Here is a 19,503-nt window from a genome sequence, read left to right on the forward strand (position 1 = left end):
GATTCAATGTCTGAGCTGAATATGATAATGTCGTCTAGATATATTAAGCAATCCTTGAGGTTTAGATCTCCCATACACCTCTCCATGAGTCTCTGAAACGTAGCCGGCGCATTGCAGAGTCCAAAAGGCATGCGCTCGCATTGGTAAAAACCGAGGCCAGATACTTGAAAAGCAGTTTTCTCCTTATCTTCTTCTTCTATTTCCACCTGCCAATATCCTGTTTTGAGGTCTAATTTTGAGAAATATTTGGCTCCAGATAATAAGTGTAAGCTTTCTTCAATCCGTGGTATTGCATATGCATCCCTCTTTGTCCGAGAATTCAAATTTCTAAAATCTATACAGAAACGGATAGAGCTGTCTTTTTTCCGTACAATTACCACGTTTGATGACCAAGGGCTCTTGGATTCCTTTATAGCTCCTATTCTTAGCATTTCTTGTAAGTGTTCTCTAACTTCATTGAAAAGTACCGGTGGAATACGTCTACAGGGTTCCTTAAAAGGTTCATTGTTTGTAAGATTGATTTTATGCTTTACTTCCGTTGCATGACCTAGATCAGATGTTGACTTAGGAAATATCTTGTCCCACTTCTCAAATAATTCATAAACTTTGTTCTTTTGTTCTGGTGTCAGATCCGAACTGTCAATATCAAGTCCATATTTCTTGTATTTTGTATTATTTTCTTGTGCTCTAATATCTTTGTTTTCTTTTTCAGGTTGTTTGGATGCGGAGAAGGCGGTCTTTAGAGGAGCGGTGATGTCGGCTTGGCGAATGACTTTCACTTCCTGTAACTGGCATATGTTTGATTTGGCTCTGATCTTTATAGGTTTTGCAGAGATGTTGCACATTTTGACGGGGATTCTGGCTGTTTTAGTCTGTGATCTTGAAGAGACTACACGTGGACGAATGATTGCGCTTGAGGTAGAGTTGTTATTCTCTATAGGTTCTGTTAAGGCAGCATCAAAGCTCACAGTTTTCCGTAAGAAGCCAGTTACTGTTCTTGATTCTCCTGGTTTTAGTAGGATGTCTGTTGTCGCCGTTACTTTGCCTATGTCTGTTGTAATTGACATGAATGCAGACTCCCATTCCTTTGGTATTGAATTGTTTTCATAGGTGCTCTTCTGGATTTCTCTAATGATGTTGGTTCCTATCAAGACCGGTGATTGTGAGTGGAAATCTGTATTTGGTACGACTAGAAGTAGAGTCTCTACTGGCTTACTCGATATTTCTGTTTCTACAGTTGCCTCTATATATCCTATGTAAGGTATTGATGCTCCATTAGCTCCTTTAATGTCTAGATCAAAGTCATCTAGGGTTTTCAACTCAGGCCTTAGGTCTAGACTTTTGTAGAAGGTTTCTGACACTGTACTTATCATTGAGCCGCTGTCAATCAAAGCTGTAGCATCGATTCCATTGACTCTTACATGGCCTTTGTTAGAATCGCCAATCAACTTATGAAATATGGCCTTTTTATCAGTGGGGCTACTTTGAAAATTCATGCTCTGTTCTTGCCCCGTGATCAGAGCGTCCTCTAGTTTAAAGACTCCTTAGCATTTGTTTCTTCCTTCTTTGTGTCAGCCTTTGCATTGTCGTATCTTTCGTTATTGTTCTGTATAGGCTTTCTCTCTTGTTGATCTGGTTTTCTCTTTTCTGATCCACGACTATCGTAGTCTCTGTTTCGTGCAGTATCAAATCTTCTGCTTTCATCTCTGTATCCTCTTCCTCGGTAACCAAATCCTCTTGATCTAAAAGGAGCTCTACCTCTGCCTCTGTATTGGTTCCATGATTCTTGATATTCTCTATTAGATGATCTCCTTTCAGAATTGTGTCTACTTTGATTTCTGTCTCTTGTTAATTCTTCAAGCTTTGTCTCCATATTTTTCATTTTATCGGTTAACTCCTTCAGTATAGTAAGTTGTTCTTTGTAACTTGCTTGCTGACTATTTATTTGTTTTGGAGTATCTGTTACTTTTGCATCTTTCGTCAAACTCATTTCACACTCTTCTTTCCTGATTTTTCTTTGAAGGTCTTCGAAATCTTTGGCTGTTTCGTATCCAAGTCTAGTCGCATTCTTGAGATCATCGTTGTATAAGTATCGCCAAAATCTACTTCTAAGCATTTCATCTTTCTGACTTTTGTGTATTTGATTTTTCTCAAGTGCTATCTGTAGCATACTTTCTAATCTAATTCCCCATTCTGCTATGGTTTCATCTTTTCCTTGTTTGGATTGGTAGAATTCTCCTAAGACTGATTCTCCAGATCTTACATTGCCGTATATAGTTTCTAATTTATCAACAATTTCTCTTGTAGACACATCTGTACCTAATGTTAGAAGTATTCTTTTTGTATTTCCACTTAAGGAATTTCTAACAGCTTGTCTCAATATATCCTCATGATATAGGCCAGATTTCATCATCACTTCGACCTCTATCTTCCACTCTTCAAAAGAAGTTTCAACTAACTTCGGCACTGTTGGCTTATATATATGTGATTTTACCTTCTCTCTTTCTGTAATCTGTCTTTCAACTATATCTACTACTTTATCTTTATCGTCAAGTATCGGGCTACGCCACTGATTTCTATGTATAGTTTTCTTGATTGTAGGCTGAATATCTGTGTACTCATAGTCGTTACTCATTTCTTTCTCAATCACTTTCAAAGCTTTTTCCTTTTCAAGCAGACTCCTTTCTAGAGCTCTCTCTTGTTCTTTTAGATCGTTTAATCTCTTTTCTTTAAGACGCCTTTTCTCTTGCTTTTCCCTTAGTAATCTTTCAACTTCTATTTCCTTGAGCCTCATCTCTTTTAACATTTGCTTACTCTTAAGCTTCAACTCCGCTGTCTTCTCCTGTGATTGAAGTTTTTGTATTCTTCTTTTTATTTCAGTTTCTTCCTCATCATCTGCTTTATCTATATCAATATTATTCTCTACAAAAGCGTTGTTTCCTTTCAAATGCCTTCCAGTATCAAGATCCTCATCATATGTATACTTGTCATTATACATTCTTTCTGTTTTATATCTAACTCTATCTGCCTCAAAATGAGCTTCAGAAACGCCTTGTTTCTTTTGAAAGTCTGTATCTTGGCTACCTGGTAGGCGATTTTGTTTACCTTGCAAGGCATGATCTTCATGTCCATCTCTTCTGGTACTGCTTAACAGAGCTAGTGAATTATCATACTCTGCAGCTTTCTTTTCTATCCATTCTAATTCTTTTTCAAATTCAAAGTCATTTTCTCCATCTCTTGGTATACTATCAATCTTATCTCCAGTATGACTTTGTGCATGACTAACTCTTTGTTTGTCCTTAACATGAGTTAGGCTACCTGTAACATCTCTTGTTTCAAAATAACCTAATTGATCTTCATATACACTATCAGTGTCACTTATATCTTCATTTCTTTCTTCAATCAACAACTGTTGTTCTCTTTCTTTAAGTCTTTTCATTTCAAGTTCTATCTTTTGCTTTTCCTGTTCTAAAGCACTATTTCTTCTAGCCCTGTCTCTTATGGTAGTGTTATGACTTGGTAGCCTCAAGTCTACAGGTTCAACTTGAACCCTACTTTCATATCTCCTACCCTGCTCTATGAAGCCTTGCTCCTGACTTCTACTTTGTGGATGTGTCTGATAGTGTATGTTCTCATGATCTACAGTGTATGTATCTCCATAGTCTGTCTGACTATGTCTTCTGATTATTTCTTGTATTTCTCTTTCCTTATCAACAGCAGATTTTGCTCTTTCTAATGCTTCTTTTTCTCTTCTCTCCCTTTCTATTCTTTGTCTTTCCTCCTCCTCTAAAGCTAACCTCTCTCTGTTTTGTCTCCTTAATTCTCTAGCAGATATATTGAGCCATAGTGAATATTCTTATCACAACAGTATTCTTTCACAATCATATACAGTACACAATATCTATACTATACCTCATATAAAACACAGCTGTAAAAATAACTTCAGTAATTTTCAATTGAAGTTTCACAAACAAACACAATAATTCACTTTTATATCTGAAACATCACACAACAGTTTAAATAAAACTGTTCTGTTCTGTTTATATGTAACAGTATGTGCACATTTTATTGAATAAGGAAAAGTGTTGCAGTATTATATTTTAGTAAATAAGAATACTGTAATTGAATAAAGACAACTATTACAGTATCTTATTATATCTAATAAGGATACTGCAATTGTCCTATAGTTGTGAAAAAAATATCTGTACCTATATTCAGTATTGAAATAATATGAACTTTCAATATATTTCAATTCTGATTGATGAAAAAAAAATGAAAAAAAAAAATTCAGTCAAAGGTAGGATTCGAACCAACGCCAATCACGCTATCACGATTCCAAGTCCAACGCGCTATCCTTTCGACCACGCACTCCGCTGTACTACACTATGTATTTTTCAAGTAGCGATAAACATTTATCGATACCCGGTTTCAGTGTAAATGGCTAGGGAACCTTTCAAATTTATTTTCGAATGAAATGAAAGCCGATGGTATTCAATTGATTTGTATCGGTAGTGTATTTGAAAGTTTAACAACAATCAAATTTTACTACCTATTACAAATACTATTGAATACAAATACGCCGTTTTATTTTCGAGCTTTATTGACACGATGTACGCGTAATTTAACACGGTAATTTTTGTTTCTGGTCGGTGAAATTCGCTAATTAAGATATTTGTAAAGTCTTAATCAGGCTTTACAAATTTATAAGGGTACACATCTTATGACAACGTGAAGTATAATTCTATTCCACGTTGTATTTAATACACAAGTTACGCAGTACGAGTGTATCAGTTCCACAATCACATAGAATAACTCATTATTCTATGTCAAAACTTATGCTTAACACGTTTACTTTGAATCTTTGAACAACACTAGATAATTAAAAAGATGGCAAAAATATTTTATTATTGTCACCTTAGACTTCGGGTAACAAGTATAAATTGAGACTGTCCCCAATACCTGGACAAAATCTACTTCAATGATATAAATATACCTCTGTATATACTAACTACCGACGGACTACCTGACGTTTAACGGTACCTTGCTATTGATATTTACTGTATATATGGGGAACTATTCACCTGTCAAATGTCACCTGTGTCTATGTATATTTTGATTGTTTAATATGTAATGTGATGTTGTCCTAGATTTTGTATGTCTGGATAATAAATTTGTATCAACAATTTATGAACACCTTCCACTGAAAAAATACACACAAAAAATAAAATAAGCAAAAAGAAATATATACACTTATCAAACAGATTATCAATGAATCGTTGAACACGAATCACAGTTTCTAAATTAACTATAATATATAGGTCAAAAGTCACTATCTGGTAGACAGACACAGTTCATATACACATCCAGCGTTGAAAAAAACCTGATGATGTCTCTAGTTGTGACTTCCTATTAGTTTCTAATGGTACAGGGGCCCTGATTAACCAAATGCATACATGCTAAAGTTCATAACCCGGGTGTCCGTAAACAAGTTCAGCTGAATATAGCTATATGTTTTGTATGTTTTGGCCATATGGTACCTTGGATGCTGAGAGTATCTCATACCAATGATTCATCCTGCACGTGCTGTATATCCATCAATCGGTTGAGGCATTGTCAATCACGTTGGGCGCCATTTGTCGCCGGCTGCCAGTTAGGGGTTTGGTCGGGGTTTGGGCTTGACAATAGAAGAGGAACACCTCATAATTGTTCTGACATGTATTGTCTCAAACCAATATATATCAATGAATCAACCAATCGATCAACCATCAATCAACTGAAACATATACAAAATACCATAGTAAATAGATAGCTACTGATATAAAAATACAAGTACTGTATTGGGCAATACATGAAACATAGTGATGGTCAAGCAATAACAGGATCACGATAAATACCGTTTACATAGACAACTGAAATAATGTCAACAATTCATCGGACCATTGCTATAATTACCAATACATCAATCGACAAATAAGTGCATATAATTGTAGATAAAAACTAGCGGTACATGTTTATAATAATTACCTGCAGAAATATGTATATATGACTACAAAATATTGGATTTCTGTTAGCACGGAAAATATGGCGTTATTGATGTTTTGCTAAAATGGCGAGTGCGAATGTTTACTTGTTGTGAATGGTCAGTTTAAGTCATGTGATTTAACTGTCCGAGTAGAGGGTCAACAGTACGTATCTGTTTATGGTCAAAGGGAAGCAAGGACTAATTTTACTAAACTATAGTAAACGCTACTGTTGTAATACCGCTACACTACATTTACGAATCAGAGGTGTTCATTAGATTGCAGTTAAAATGGAAACGAAACAATAGACAATATGTTTCATCAATATAGTTTATTTGTTTATTTATTCCCAACCTATGACAATAAGTATAACTAATGTGCAACGCAAACTTTTAAACAGTTGATTTATGTAACACTTATGACCCTCTGTTACGCAATTGGTACGTACAACGGTTCATAATATTCTTTTTTGCTTGGTGTCAGTGGATGCCAGATCGACTTCTGACAAATCCCGTTAACTCTTGATCTGTCAATGACGGCAGAACGTACTATTTTGATGATGAACATTTTTAATGGTTGATTTTCAAACCATATTTAGAATTTTCAGCCAGTGTTCAAATATTTTAAACCATTTGTCCGCGTTATTTCCATATTAAATTAGAACCAAGTCAAATTATACATTTACTGTGTGTCCGTAATAAATTATAAACATGTGTTTTTGTACTTCTTTTATTTAAGGTAGATGTTCACGTAAGAAAAAAAGTTTAAGACAACAACTCCGAACCCAAATACAGAGAAATTTTAAGAACTGTCAACTTCTGATCCAATCAATCATCCCTTCAACTGTCAGCAAAATGCCCCTGATGGAGATTTCGTGTAAGCACAAAATTACTCGGTACTTAAAGGCCTAGATTTTGGCAGTGCGCCAAGGGATTTTGTCTTCACCAGCACAGTTGGGGGCTAATGACCATCACAGTATGGCTCCATTAAACAAGTGTCATTGTGTATTGGAGAGTCAGTCTACCTTACAAGTGTATCTTTTAGTGAGAAGGGGACACGATGTAATTTATTTTAAGTTAATGAATAATTGATCACTTTTAAAGTTATACTAGTTAAAGAAACATGCAAGTTTTTATTTTTTTCAAATTTTGTCTGGAGAATTGTGATATTTCTGAAAAATGTGACTTTCACTCATCTAAAGCTTGCAGAATACTGTAAAAAGCATTTGTCTAAATTGAAAACAGTATGTGAATTTCAAAGTTACAAAGCAAAGCATGAAAAAAGACCCTTTTGGCAACATACTGAAAATGAAAATTGAGTATAGATGGAACAATGTTGATTACATGAATACATGAAAATCAATTTCCAGTTAGAAAAATATTGTTTGTCAGCACAAAGAACTCAGGAAGTTTTCACTATACTTGTGTTTTATCCTATATGTAATATGATAATAATAATAATAATAACAATGATAATATAATAATAATAATAATAATAATAATGATGATGATTATTTTTATTATTTTTATTATCATTATTATAACATTAAAGTATTAATAGCTATTATCATCTACATAATATCAAAATAATGATTATTATTATTATCATTCCACATTTACTGAAGAAAAATTAATTTCTTTCAACTCCACTGTACACATCTTCATGGTCTAGTTGGGGTCCCTGCTGTGCTAATTGCCCTCTAATCAGTTGCTATTACATAATGGCTGATAAGCAGCAGGTAAAATGGGAGTTGTATATTGGATTGGGGGAGGGGGACACTTATATGGTAGTGAATCTAGGCCTTTAACGTAATTTTCGATAAGTGCTTATCTTTGAACATTTGAATCAATGTTATGTAATGTTTCATATTTTACAAACATAAATTGAAATATGGTTTTGGCTCAGAGATAGTTTCACATCAGTTTTAAAATACTCCCTTTCAATCGTAGGCCTACGTATAAATAAACTCAATCCGTTTAGGGTTAAAGTAGCAATATTTACATTCACCCTATTCTTTTTCTATTGAAAACGTTGGTATCTACAATTATCTACATTAAATACTTGTATGCCAAAATGACGACTGGAGGGCTTGTAATACACCCCCACTAAACCAAAAAAAAACCAAAAAAAACTGTAATTTAACATTCTCAGTATGGTATTGAGGACCAATCACACACAAACTACATACTGTTTTAATCTAAAATTCTAAAAAAAAATTAAAAAGTATTCAAGTGAATCATATATAGTATCTTGGCGCCTTCCTGGCTTTGGCATTGCACTTTACCTTGTCTGTATGGAATCACGGAGGTGACGTCAACGTAAACAAAAGGCTTACAATCGACGTGCACCCGCAAAAATATGTGTACATAATTTCTACTTAAAAAGAACTGCGTTACTTACAGAAAGCTAAAGGTTTCCACGAAAAAAAACTTGAGAAAAAATAAAAAATTAAATAAAGGGAGGTAATAAATCAATGATGTATATTGATTATTTATTTGAATTACATCAATTTATTTGGAAACATCTTCAATATTGTTAAATATAATAATTATAATAGGAACAGCAAAAGTTACAGGGAAAAAATAAGACAAAAGAAACCTGTATGCTTGTATCGGTAAAACTGGTATAGATAAAAAATGTTTATAAAACTACTACTTATAAAAATGATACTAAAGCTGAAAACTCTTACCATATTACGGAGAGGGTGACAACTTTAATTCTTCTACATACGACAGCTAAAATTGTTCAACGATTTATTCAATAGCATCAAATACTTTTTACGCAAATAAGGATTGCTTGATGTTAAAAACATGGAAACAATTCTTTAGTGTATGCGGACAACAAAGACGATACGGATGTTACCTCTCGATGATTTCAATCCCCGGCGCTTTGCGCTGTGGATAAATCTATTATGACACTAAATATAAACTACAGTTTTGTGCTAAGTTTCAATTTCTTTTGAGTGGCGAATAGTTTCTATGTAAGCGGGTATATATGAAAGATAAATACCCATGAATATCGCCAGTTTGAATATTGAAATATTCTAAACAAATAGAATAATTCCACAATGATAGAATATATTTGCCTACTCTAATTTTCGCTCTATAGCTCTGTCGCCTAGTGCGAAATTTTTGATTGTTTGTTTGAAGTATCATACAATTTTAGATCTATGATATTATGATGCAAGAGGCTTCCTGTTAGCCGTATGGGATAACTCCATTCTATACATGCACGGACCCAGAACATGGCAGAGGGGCATTTGGGTCAATTTCCCTTTGATTCTTACATTTTACAAAGAAAATCGGTCTTGAAACTCGGTGTGACTAACAACCTCCCCCACCCGTCCCCCCCCCTTCCCCCCACTCACTGAATGACTGAATGAGTGACCCCCTTCTTAAAGTTGGTGTCCCTCTAACCAAAATTCCTTGATCTGCACATGCTTTACTTATGAAATAGTATATTCAAACAAATACGTGTATATGCCCACATGTTATTTTGTGTGACAATCTTCGTCTCCACCTAACTGTTCTTGACTGTTTCGCATGGTGACTTGGCACGATTTTATTGTGCTGCCTGAGAGTTTGGCATTATACAGAGTCAAACCGAGTGTCATGATGCCACAACGTATGATATCACGAGAGTATCTTACATTTGTTTCAAATCGCTTGTTAAATGTATTCATAAATTGTGTATATTGGCTCATGTTATCAACATATCTTTTAAAAGGTTAGATTTTCAACAGGAACAGTCTACAAGTAAAACGCGTCTTTTTAGGAATTCGGTGTATAAAGTACCAATTTAAAGTAAAAAAGAACAAACCTTTAAGCAAAACTATGAAATACTAGTCAGCAGCCTGTTGTGTTTGCTTTATCTAATATATTTAACTTCAAAGTATATCGAGAAATGCATTTGTTGTAGTTGATGTCTCATGTTTTTGTTTAAAAGATATTAACTATAATATCTTTCAAGAACACCATCAGCAATAGAATACGTCGATATGTTTATCATTTTTTCCCTCTCATGTATGATTTACAATCATGCGTTGTATGCTGACATCATTATATATATATATATATATATATATATATATATATATATATATATATATATATATATATATATATATATATATATATATTGTAATAGCACTAATATCCGTGCGATGATTATGATAATTGAAATGCTTTTATATAATTTTCATTTCTAAAACCTCTTGTAAAAGTCCAGCACTTTCGGACAATTGATATCAAAATGCACGAGAAAAACGATCATAATTACAGATAAATTGCATGGGCGGATTAAAAGAAGTAAGGTTCATTCTAAAGTTTGAAATCTCAAGGAATTTTAATGGAACTTCAACTTCGTACGTTAACTTCGCAAGAGACGTTGAAGGGGAAGGCGAAGGTTGAAATCTCAAACTCTCTAATATCATATTAGTATTCTTGTCTCAGTCAGGAAATATTCTAAAATCTCATAAGACATTTTAATCGCTTTTCTCTCAATGAATATTGCAGTACTTTTAAAAGATGCACTACTGCCTTCTGGCCAAGATCAGTTTGCAATTAAATATGTTATAATCTGGGAACAAGAATTAACGTTCGCGCCACTCTTAATAAATACAGGTATTCTGTTGTTTTTTAATCCATATCCTACACATTAAGTATGAAAGACAATATTGGTATAATTTGGCGTTGATTTCAGCAAGGATATCCACATATATAATCGTCGCTTCTCGTGCAGTAATTAAGTTGCCCCTTTAAACTAACTGTCAAAATTTATTTTTGTGCTAACCGGCTACACCGTAGTAAGTTTTTGTTGTGCATTACTTTTGTTTCACATATGCCTTTTATCCATTTATAAATGTTGACGCCTGTTTATTTGTAAATGGTACTGCTTAGAGAAGAGCTAAAATTATGATTGGCAAATTGCACAAAATTGAGGTACGCAAATTTATTGTAAAATTTATATAGATTCATGTTACGCACCAGGTTTTCTATGTATGCAGATAAAGGGGAAACGAGTCTGAGCGAAATCTGCTGGCTCCTCGTATTGTCTAGTGTCCGTACGTTTACCAATTATTGAAAATGAACAGAACTACCAGCAGCAGTGTGTTAATTCCCCGTTTGTTGAAGACACGTGCGATATATGTCGTCCGTCGGGCCTTCACCGTGAATAACTGTCGTTTTCAGTTCCTTTTACTGTTCTCATAAAAATCAAATAAAACTTGGTATAAAATATCAACATCAAGTTTCTTTAGACAAAAACGAATAACGTACCATTAGTTAATATTACCAAGTCTCATAGGCATGGCACATTTGAGTTTGACCACCCGAGGAAGATCTGATCTTGCTTATCGCACTGTTGGTTCGTGCAAGACTTTTAATTACCTACGTTCCTGCTTTTACTTTGTATTTATCCGGCTGAATTATTCGTTAAAATCACTGCTATTCAAAATGTGTCCAGTGATCTGAGAAACCCCCTAGGAATTAGTCGAAATACTTATACATGTACGTAGTCGTGTACATTTCTATTTACGCCGAAAAAGTCTACTATTTGACGTCACCGGAGTGCACGCTGTTTTAGACAAGGCTTCTTTTTCCTAGGGAAAGACAGGAATATCTATCCCCGGCACGTGCTTTGACAAAGGTATACTTTCCCTGATAGGTAGGCAAGAATTACATCATCAGCATTTAACTGAAATCTGACGTTAGTAGTAAAGGCTGATGATCTGGCACCGGTGCCGGATCATCATGAGGCCGTTGCTATGGACCTAGGTGCCAGATCATCATCCAGCCCATCCGTTTCTAGGGACCACCATCCAGGGTGCCAGATCATCATCCTGGGTGCCAGATTACCATTTAGGGTGCCATATTACCACCCAAGGTGCCGGATCACCATTTAGGGTGCCATATCACTACCCCATGTGTTGCTAGGTGTCAGATCACCATTTAGGGTGCCAGATCACCATTTAGGGTACTATAAAAATTTACCAGTAGACAATACGAGAAAAGGTACTTTCTTTTCGTAAAATGGAGTGGCCCTGAAAAGGGCAGTTGTGTTTTTGAGTTGTGTTTACTTCTTGGTCTTCTTGTGGTTGTTGGTAGATTTCATGTGTGCACCTCTTCCTGTTGAGCCAACTCGTTTGTTTGGCCCTGTATCATCCTGATTATTCGATAGAGGCCTTTTGTTTGACAGTGTACTGGCATCCTGCTCTTCATCTCTACTGTTTTCCTGCTGAGTCGTTGTTGGAGAAGTGAAGAGGATAGGTACCGTAATCTGATCTGCCTTGAATTTCACATCACATTCTGTCCGATGATGTCTTCGACTCTCCTTGATAGTAGAGTTGAGTTTGACCAGATTAATGTTGACCGTCTTGATCTCTTCCAGTACGGATGTTCCAACTTTACTAAGGTACGCCATATGTACCTGCTGGTATTGTGACTGTTGCTGAGCTTGTTGCTGTGGCTGCTGTTGATACTGTTGATACTGCAGTGTACAATTCGCCTGTGGTGAGGTATAATATGAATCTACCCCATTCTGCATGGTATTCTGAGGTACCGATGTATACACAGGTTGATGACTCGGTGTATTGGTATTCATCTGTGGTACTGTTTGTGTATACGGTTCAATGATACTTGTTGCCTCTATGACTTCTTCAAGTATAGATTTGGTAGAAGGTAAGATATCCTCTATCCTTCAAAAAGTGACCTGGACGTAGGATGCACCGCCTTTATATACCCTGCATAGAGCCATGATGCAGATGTTACACGTGTTTTCATTGGCTGATCAAGACTTAACATGAGCTAAGATCCACGTAAATTTTTATATTTTCTCCTACAGTCTTTTTTTCGTAGTCAGTATTGACATCATTACATATGTATATATACATTGTATAGTCTAGGTCTAGACCTTTCAAACAAGGGTCTATTCATTAAAATCGGACGACTAATCAATGAGCAGTCAAGAAAAAACGTAGGGTCAAGAACCACAAATAAGCCATTTTAACGTTACATTTAGTCGTACAGAAAATGTATCGATGACGTCATTTATAGTGCTCTCTATTAGGTTCGCGCGTCTTATATTTATATAGCGCAACGCTCCATAGGCTTCATTGCACTTTCTGGCAGTAACCCACAATGGAGCTTGAAGACAGACGTGCTTACATTGAGAAGAGCTACGACAGGTTGGGGATGGACATCTCGTTACTCCGGCAAGTCATCCATGAAGCTGAGGTTGAGCGCCTGCAGAGAATGCAAAGCATGCCAACCCAGACAGAGGATGAAGACTTGGTGGAGTACACGGAGATGAGGGTGGAGGAGCCAGCCCTGCCAGCAGCAGGTCCAGGCGACAACCCGACCAACACCATCGTCATAAATGGGCCAGGGAAGGTTGATGAGGCGGACCAGAGCCAATCTGCCAGTGGTGAAGGGTCGGACTGGGAGGGAGACGACGAGCCGGCTTTCACGTTCCAAGGCGGACCTTCCAAGAGGAAGGATCTTCAGTACTGCCAACCTGTCGTGGCATGCATTAGGTTTTGGAGATCCTCCAAAACCAACAGCCCTTTTTCAGAAAGATACCTACATTATATTGTCAAACACAATTTAAAAAAAAAACAAAGTTGTCTAAGTTCTCAAGGGTCTTTTAGTAAGGCCTTTTTTGATTGGTTAAAAATAGTCCGTTGTTTCTCTATCCAGTTCATGTCTCTACTTTATATACAAAGTTGTTAAAGGTATAGGGTATACCATTCACTATCGGTCTACAAAAGCTTCTTCGTTTGATACGTCGGTTGATCAAGAAGGATCGGACCCCTGACTGGGTGTACGAAGAGATTGAGAAGAGACAGAGGCAGGCAGGCCTGAAAGCCTTCTTTGGAAGACGTGGGGTGGAGTGGCCACGTCCGCGGTATAGAGTTAAACTTAACAACCTGTACACGGACTTGACTGAGTTTAAGACTCAACCAGTCAAGCTTAATAATCTATACCCAGACTTGTCTGAGTTTTATTAAGCTTTGACTTTAACAAAGGTCCTTTTAAGGACCAACCAAATATTTTAGAGTAGAAAGTACCTTGTATATTGTCAATTGAAAAAAGAACAACACTTATATTTTTTTCTAAACTATTTTATTCAAGATGGAACTTTTTAAAGAGAAAAACACACACACAACTATGTTAAAAATGTCAATGTCACTGTTTTCTTTTTTATAACTTTGACTGCTTCTGCTTGGGTTCTCCCTGGCTCTTCTTATCACTAGCTTTTCGTTTGGGTATGAAACGCTTCTTATCCTCCTTCTTAGTCTTCTGTTCCTCGGTTTGTGGTGGAGTATCCTGATTCTCTACCGTATTCCCCTGAGCACTGTTGGTATGATCAGATCAAATGTGCCATAAGCTCTAGGTGTTTCTGTTTTCTTAATACTTTGTACACCTGCAGTTGGCTTCTGTGGAACAATACCTTGTCGTGGATCAACAGAGGGTACAGAGCCAAAACCAAAGTTGAAGTTGTTTTCCTTCTGCTCTGCAATATCTGACCATTTGTACATGCGTGGTGGTATTGGTGGTATGCTGTCAGAAAATCCTCCGACAGATGGAAAAAATGCTCTACGGTAGGCTGAAGTCGGCTGTTTGTCCTTGCTATCGCCTGCTTGTCGAGTGGGACATTTGTTAGCAAAATGTCCTAATTCGTTACAGTTGCAACATCTCAGATTCTTCGTGTAGCTTTGCTCGTTTGGACATTGACTAGCAAAATGTCCTTCCTCCTTGCAATTATAACAAACGTCCTCTCCATTGTTGTAGATCAACCAGTTCATAGCTCTGATATGCTTCTATATTTTCTCTAACAACACGTTCTTTGGCTGTTGATAGTACATGGTATCAGCCCCATCAACTTTCTCTACTGGTGGATAAGTTTTGCTTTCCATCTTGTCTCTTCAGATTTCAGAGATCAACTGATGTCGATGTGCAGACAGTCCCCGTATTTATAGGATTTTTCAAGGTCATCATGCCAACTTGGTTTCTGTCAGTATAAAAGGACAGTCATCAAGAGATCTGTATCATTTCTGCCTAGGCAAACATGGCAGCACCACGTAAATTAGTATCTTACTCAGATACTTCGAGTAGCAGCGAGACAAGCAAGACAAAATCAAAACGATGAGAAACGACACGACCTGGCAAGCAACTACTTTAACATCACACCCAGAATGGAAAGAAAATCAAGAAAATTCAAGACGCAAAGTAAAGTGTACGATGTTACATTCAAACCCTATGACCAGCCGTATTACCTTACCCATGAACTATTCAATGCTATGGTAGACAAGATTAAAGAAGAGTGTCAGTCCAAGCCAAGAGACAAAGTTCGAGTCCCTATTGATCATCGGTTTGAAACTTGGATTACACGTTCCATTTGACAATGCGTCAGCAGTGACAGGGGGAAACTTTGCTTCAAGAAATTGAAAATGTCATACAAAGCAATGAAGATTTCAAGATTCATGATGGTCAACTGCATGCTGAAATCACTCATATTTCCATGCCCGAAGGATCCGGCAAAGCCAGACGAAATATGCATCATTGGTCGAATGTCAGTATAGAGAACATAACAAAACTCAAACAAAGTGTCATACAAATTGACAATGCTAATGACAGCATGTGCTTAGCACGATCCATTGTTTTAGGTTTATGCCATGCACAGAAATCAAATACCGAGGAATGGAACAAACGATGGCACATTATGCGACAATCCAAGAAATCTTTACAACAGAAGGAAGCTCAGACGCTTTTGGACAGTGTTGGAATCGGATATGATCAGCCCTGCGGAATAGAGGAGTACCAGAAAATCCAGACCACACTCTACCAAGACTACATTATCAAGGTTCACACTCAACAAGGTAAAGGTGAACCTTTGTTTACCCCACTCACCATGAGGAAAGGGAGTAAAGTGATACACGTATACCACCACGGAGGACATTATGACATCATCACTTCGATAAAGGGATTCTATGGACATGGTTATTATTGTGAATACTGTGACATTGGCTATAACAATCTAGAACAGCACAAGTGTAAATACATTTGTCAGTGCTATTCGACGGAACTCCGTGAACCTGGCAGACAGGTTATTTGTAGTGACTGTAGGATTACTTTTAAAAGTGTTGAATGTTATCAAAAGCATAAACAAATCACAGGACAAAAAAAGATAAGTATTTGTGAATCTGTATCGCAATGTCAAACATGTCATAGTATTGTTGAAGGTAGGAAGAAAAGTCATGTTTGTTCAGGGTCTAAGAAATGTAGGTATTGTAAGGACATTGTTGGACCAAACCATGAATGTCATATACAACATGTACCAAAATATGTTTCTCCTGAATCTGAAGGTCCTTCAGATTACATCTTTATTCTGATTTTGAGAGCCACCAAATTTTTGTTGTGCTCAACGCTTTTGAGATGAATGTATCCGTAAGGACATCACTGAACCGTGCGATCACTGCGACACGTTACCTGAACCCAGGGAAATGTTGTTTAGAGATGATAATACCGTGGCGGAATTGTGTACTTGGTTAAACCCACCCACAAAGGATCCACGGTAATAGCACACAATTTTCAAGGGTATGATGGTCAGTTTATCTTGCGGTATATTGTCAGTCATACCACAACCAAACCCGAGGTCATCATGAATGGAAGCAAACTCATTTCACGGAAATGTCATGGATTGAGAATGATTGATTCCTTGAGCTTTCTCAGTATGATATTTTCGGCCTTTCCCAAAACATTTGGTCATACTGAAATGGCTAAAGGGTATTTTCCACATTGGGCCAACAAAGCTGAATTCCAGAACTATGTGGGACATTACTTAGACCCAGAATACTATAATCCTGACGGTATGAAACCTGAAGCCCGTGAAGCCTTTTTAGAATGGCATCAGGAAAAGGTCAACACACATTCCATCTTTGATTTTCAAAAGGAGATGGAAAAGTATTGTCGATCAGATGTAGATCTTTTGAGGAGGGGCTGTGGTGAATTTCAACATCAGTTAATCGCCAGTGACGACACCAATCCTTTTACCGAATGTGTCACCTTAGCTCAAGTCTGTTATAGTGCCCATCGCAAAAACACATTACCAGGAAAGAGTTTGGGTATCATTTCAGATGCAGGATATCAAAACAAGATATCCAAACAAGACCCGTTATTCAATTTAAGGTGTATGATGGTTACAGGCCGAGGCAACTATCACAGGAAAACCCATTCGTCATGCACTGAACGGTGGAGAAGTCCGTATAGGTCCCTATTTGACCAAAAGTGCAAGGAAGACCCTGAGTACAAGAGTTTGATTGATCGGTTCTATCCATATATGGAACCGATCAAACCCCGTGATGCCCTGTTTGGTGGACGTACCAATGCAGTCACTTTATACCATGAAGTAGACGAAAGCACTAATTAAGAGATCAAGTACGCTGGTATTTGTTCACTGTATCCCTATGTGAACAAATACAAAGACTATCCCCTCCATCACCCTGTCATTCTAAGTCAGGAAGAAATTGATATGACAAACCTTAAGCAATACAGAGGTTTGATCAAGTGTAAGGTACTTCCTCCTCAAGATTTATGGTTACGCGTCCTACCCATGCATTGCAACAAGAAAATGGTGTACACCTTGTGCCGTACATGTGCAGAGAAAGAACTTAAGACCTGCTCACATTCAGAGGAGGAAAGGGTCTTGGTCGTGGTTTGGACTTCAGTGGAATTGAATAGAGCATTAGAGCTAAGTTACAAAGTCCTTGAAGTGTATTAAATCTGGCACTTCAAGGAATGGAGCGACACTGTCTATTAGGAATACATCAATAAGTACCTGAAAAAGGAAACAGGAAGCCAGTGGCTATCCCAACAGGGTCAAGACAAGTGCAAAAGCGACTATTTTCAGGCCGAAGGTGTCATCCTTCAAGATGTAGAGAAGACTCCCGGCAAAAGGGCCGTGGCCAAAACCATGCTGAATTGTCTCTGGGGAAAGAATGCCCAAAAACAATGTCTTGCCCAAATCGGAATTCATTGACAAGCCGGCCAGGTTATACGAGATCATGTCTGACCCTCACAAAAAAGTCCACTACTTTAACTTCTTTGAACATGATGAGTTTTCTCTGATCAATTATTCCGATTACAAGGATATGTCAGAACCCCATGCTGCAGCAAATGTGGTAGTTGCAGCGTTTGTCACTGCCTATGCTAGGTTAGAACTGTACTCAGTCCTGGAACGTTTAGGGGATCGGGTCTTGTACTTTGACACAGACCGTTGTATGTACATTTACGACCCTGATAAATACAACATTCACATTACAGACAGTCGATTGGGAAAATGGACTGATGAAGTACCCAATGGAAGAATTGTCAAGTATGTTGCCCTGGGTCCTGAAAACTACGGGTACGAGTACATTGTCAATGGGGAACGCCACACAGTGTGCAAGGTCAAAGGCATTACCCTGGATTACAATACCACCCAAAAAGTCAATTTCAACAGTATGTTACAAGCTGTCCAAAACAGGGAATCCTTTTCAGAACTCGTTGAATATCCATACCGTATCAAAAGACACAGAGGTCGAAAGGTCACCAGTGAACTCCAGACCAAGACTTTCCGTTCTGTGTATACCAAACGTGTCGTGGTGGATCAATATAAGACCGTACCTTACGGATATGTTCAATCGTACAAATAACATCAAATGAGTCGGACGTGCTTTCTCATGATATCTGTCAGCGGATATATCGAGATTTTGTAGAAACACCCTGGATTTCACTGTATCATATTCTAGATTTTGAACTGTATGCTGTGGTTTTATTTCACATCCATTGTGAAGAAGAAAGGACTGGATCAAACCGTCAGATACGCGCATGGTTGAACCGGACACACTTCAACGTTTTAAAACTATTGTAACAAAAGCAGTAGAACAAGGAGAAGTGAACATTAACCTGGAAGCTATTAACAGCATTGACTGGAAAATTTTCGTTACTGAGAGTGAAAGAGTGCTTTTACATATAGACGACTGGAGAAGGGGCGGTACTTTTTCACAAGAAAAACGTTGGACATTTTTGAATGAATCAGAACTGATTTGTTGTATATAAATGACAAAGATAGAAGACATTTATTTGTTAAACATTTGTTAACTATTGTTTTTGTTGTCAACATTAATTTTGTCAACATGGTTACATGTAAATAAACGTATGAAAAAGAATAGGTTGTCATTATTCTTGAAACCATCATGGAAGAAAGTAGTTTACTATTTCAACATCCTTGCAATATTTTTATTTCTGGACCAAGTGGGTCTGGTAAAACACAATTTGTCGAACAACTGATTGAGTTTAAAACGGATGTGTCTCAAACTGTACCACAACAAGTGGTGTAGTGTTACAAAGAATGGCAAACGGCCTACGCTATGTTGCAAGAAAGAGAAGGATCTTATATCAAGTTTATCAATGGCATCCCAGACGACGACGAGGAGATTGTCGGC

At 37.1% G+C, this 19,503-nt stretch overlaps 1 protein-coding gene across 1 annotated transcript; it reads right to left on the reverse strand.

The window, feature by feature from the left end:
- Positions 1-1,528: 1,528 nt before the first annotated feature.
- Positions 1,529-12,620, reverse strand: LOC123565564 (trichohyalin-like). The gene is made up of 3 exons (XM_053535418.1): positions 12,097-12,620; positions 3,913-3,996; positions 1,529-3,824 (listed from the first exon to the last, which is right to left on the reverse strand). The coding sequence occupies exons 1-3, from the start codon at positions 12,618-12,620 to the stop codon at positions 1,529-1,531; spliced, it is 2,904 nt and encodes a 967-aa protein (XP_053391393.1).
- Between the last annotated feature and the right edge of the window lie 6,883 nt (positions 12,621-19,503).

Source organism: Mercenaria mercenaria, unplaced genomic scaffold, assembly GCF_021730395.1.
Source record: "Mercenaria mercenaria strain notata unplaced genomic scaffold, MADL_Memer_1 contig_4793, whole genome shotgun sequence".
Classification (NCBI taxonomy): domain Eukaryota; kingdom Metazoa; phylum Mollusca; class Bivalvia; order Venerida; family Veneridae; genus Mercenaria; species Mercenaria mercenaria.

Excerpts from the sequence above, each read along its gene's own strand:
- LOC123565564 (XM_053535418.1), bottom strand. The coding sequence starts at position 12,620 with ATGAATACCAATACACCGAGTCATCAACCTGTGTATACATCGGTACCT. Across the intron at positions 3,997-12,096 it reads AACCACAAGAAGACCAAGAA|ATATAAAAGTGAATTATTGT; the intron begins GTAAACACAACT and ends GTGATGTTTCAG. Across the intron at positions 3,825-3,912 it reads ACAGCTGTGTTTTATATGAG|AGAATTAAGGAGACAAAACA; the intron begins GTATAGTATAGA and ends TATATCTGCTAG.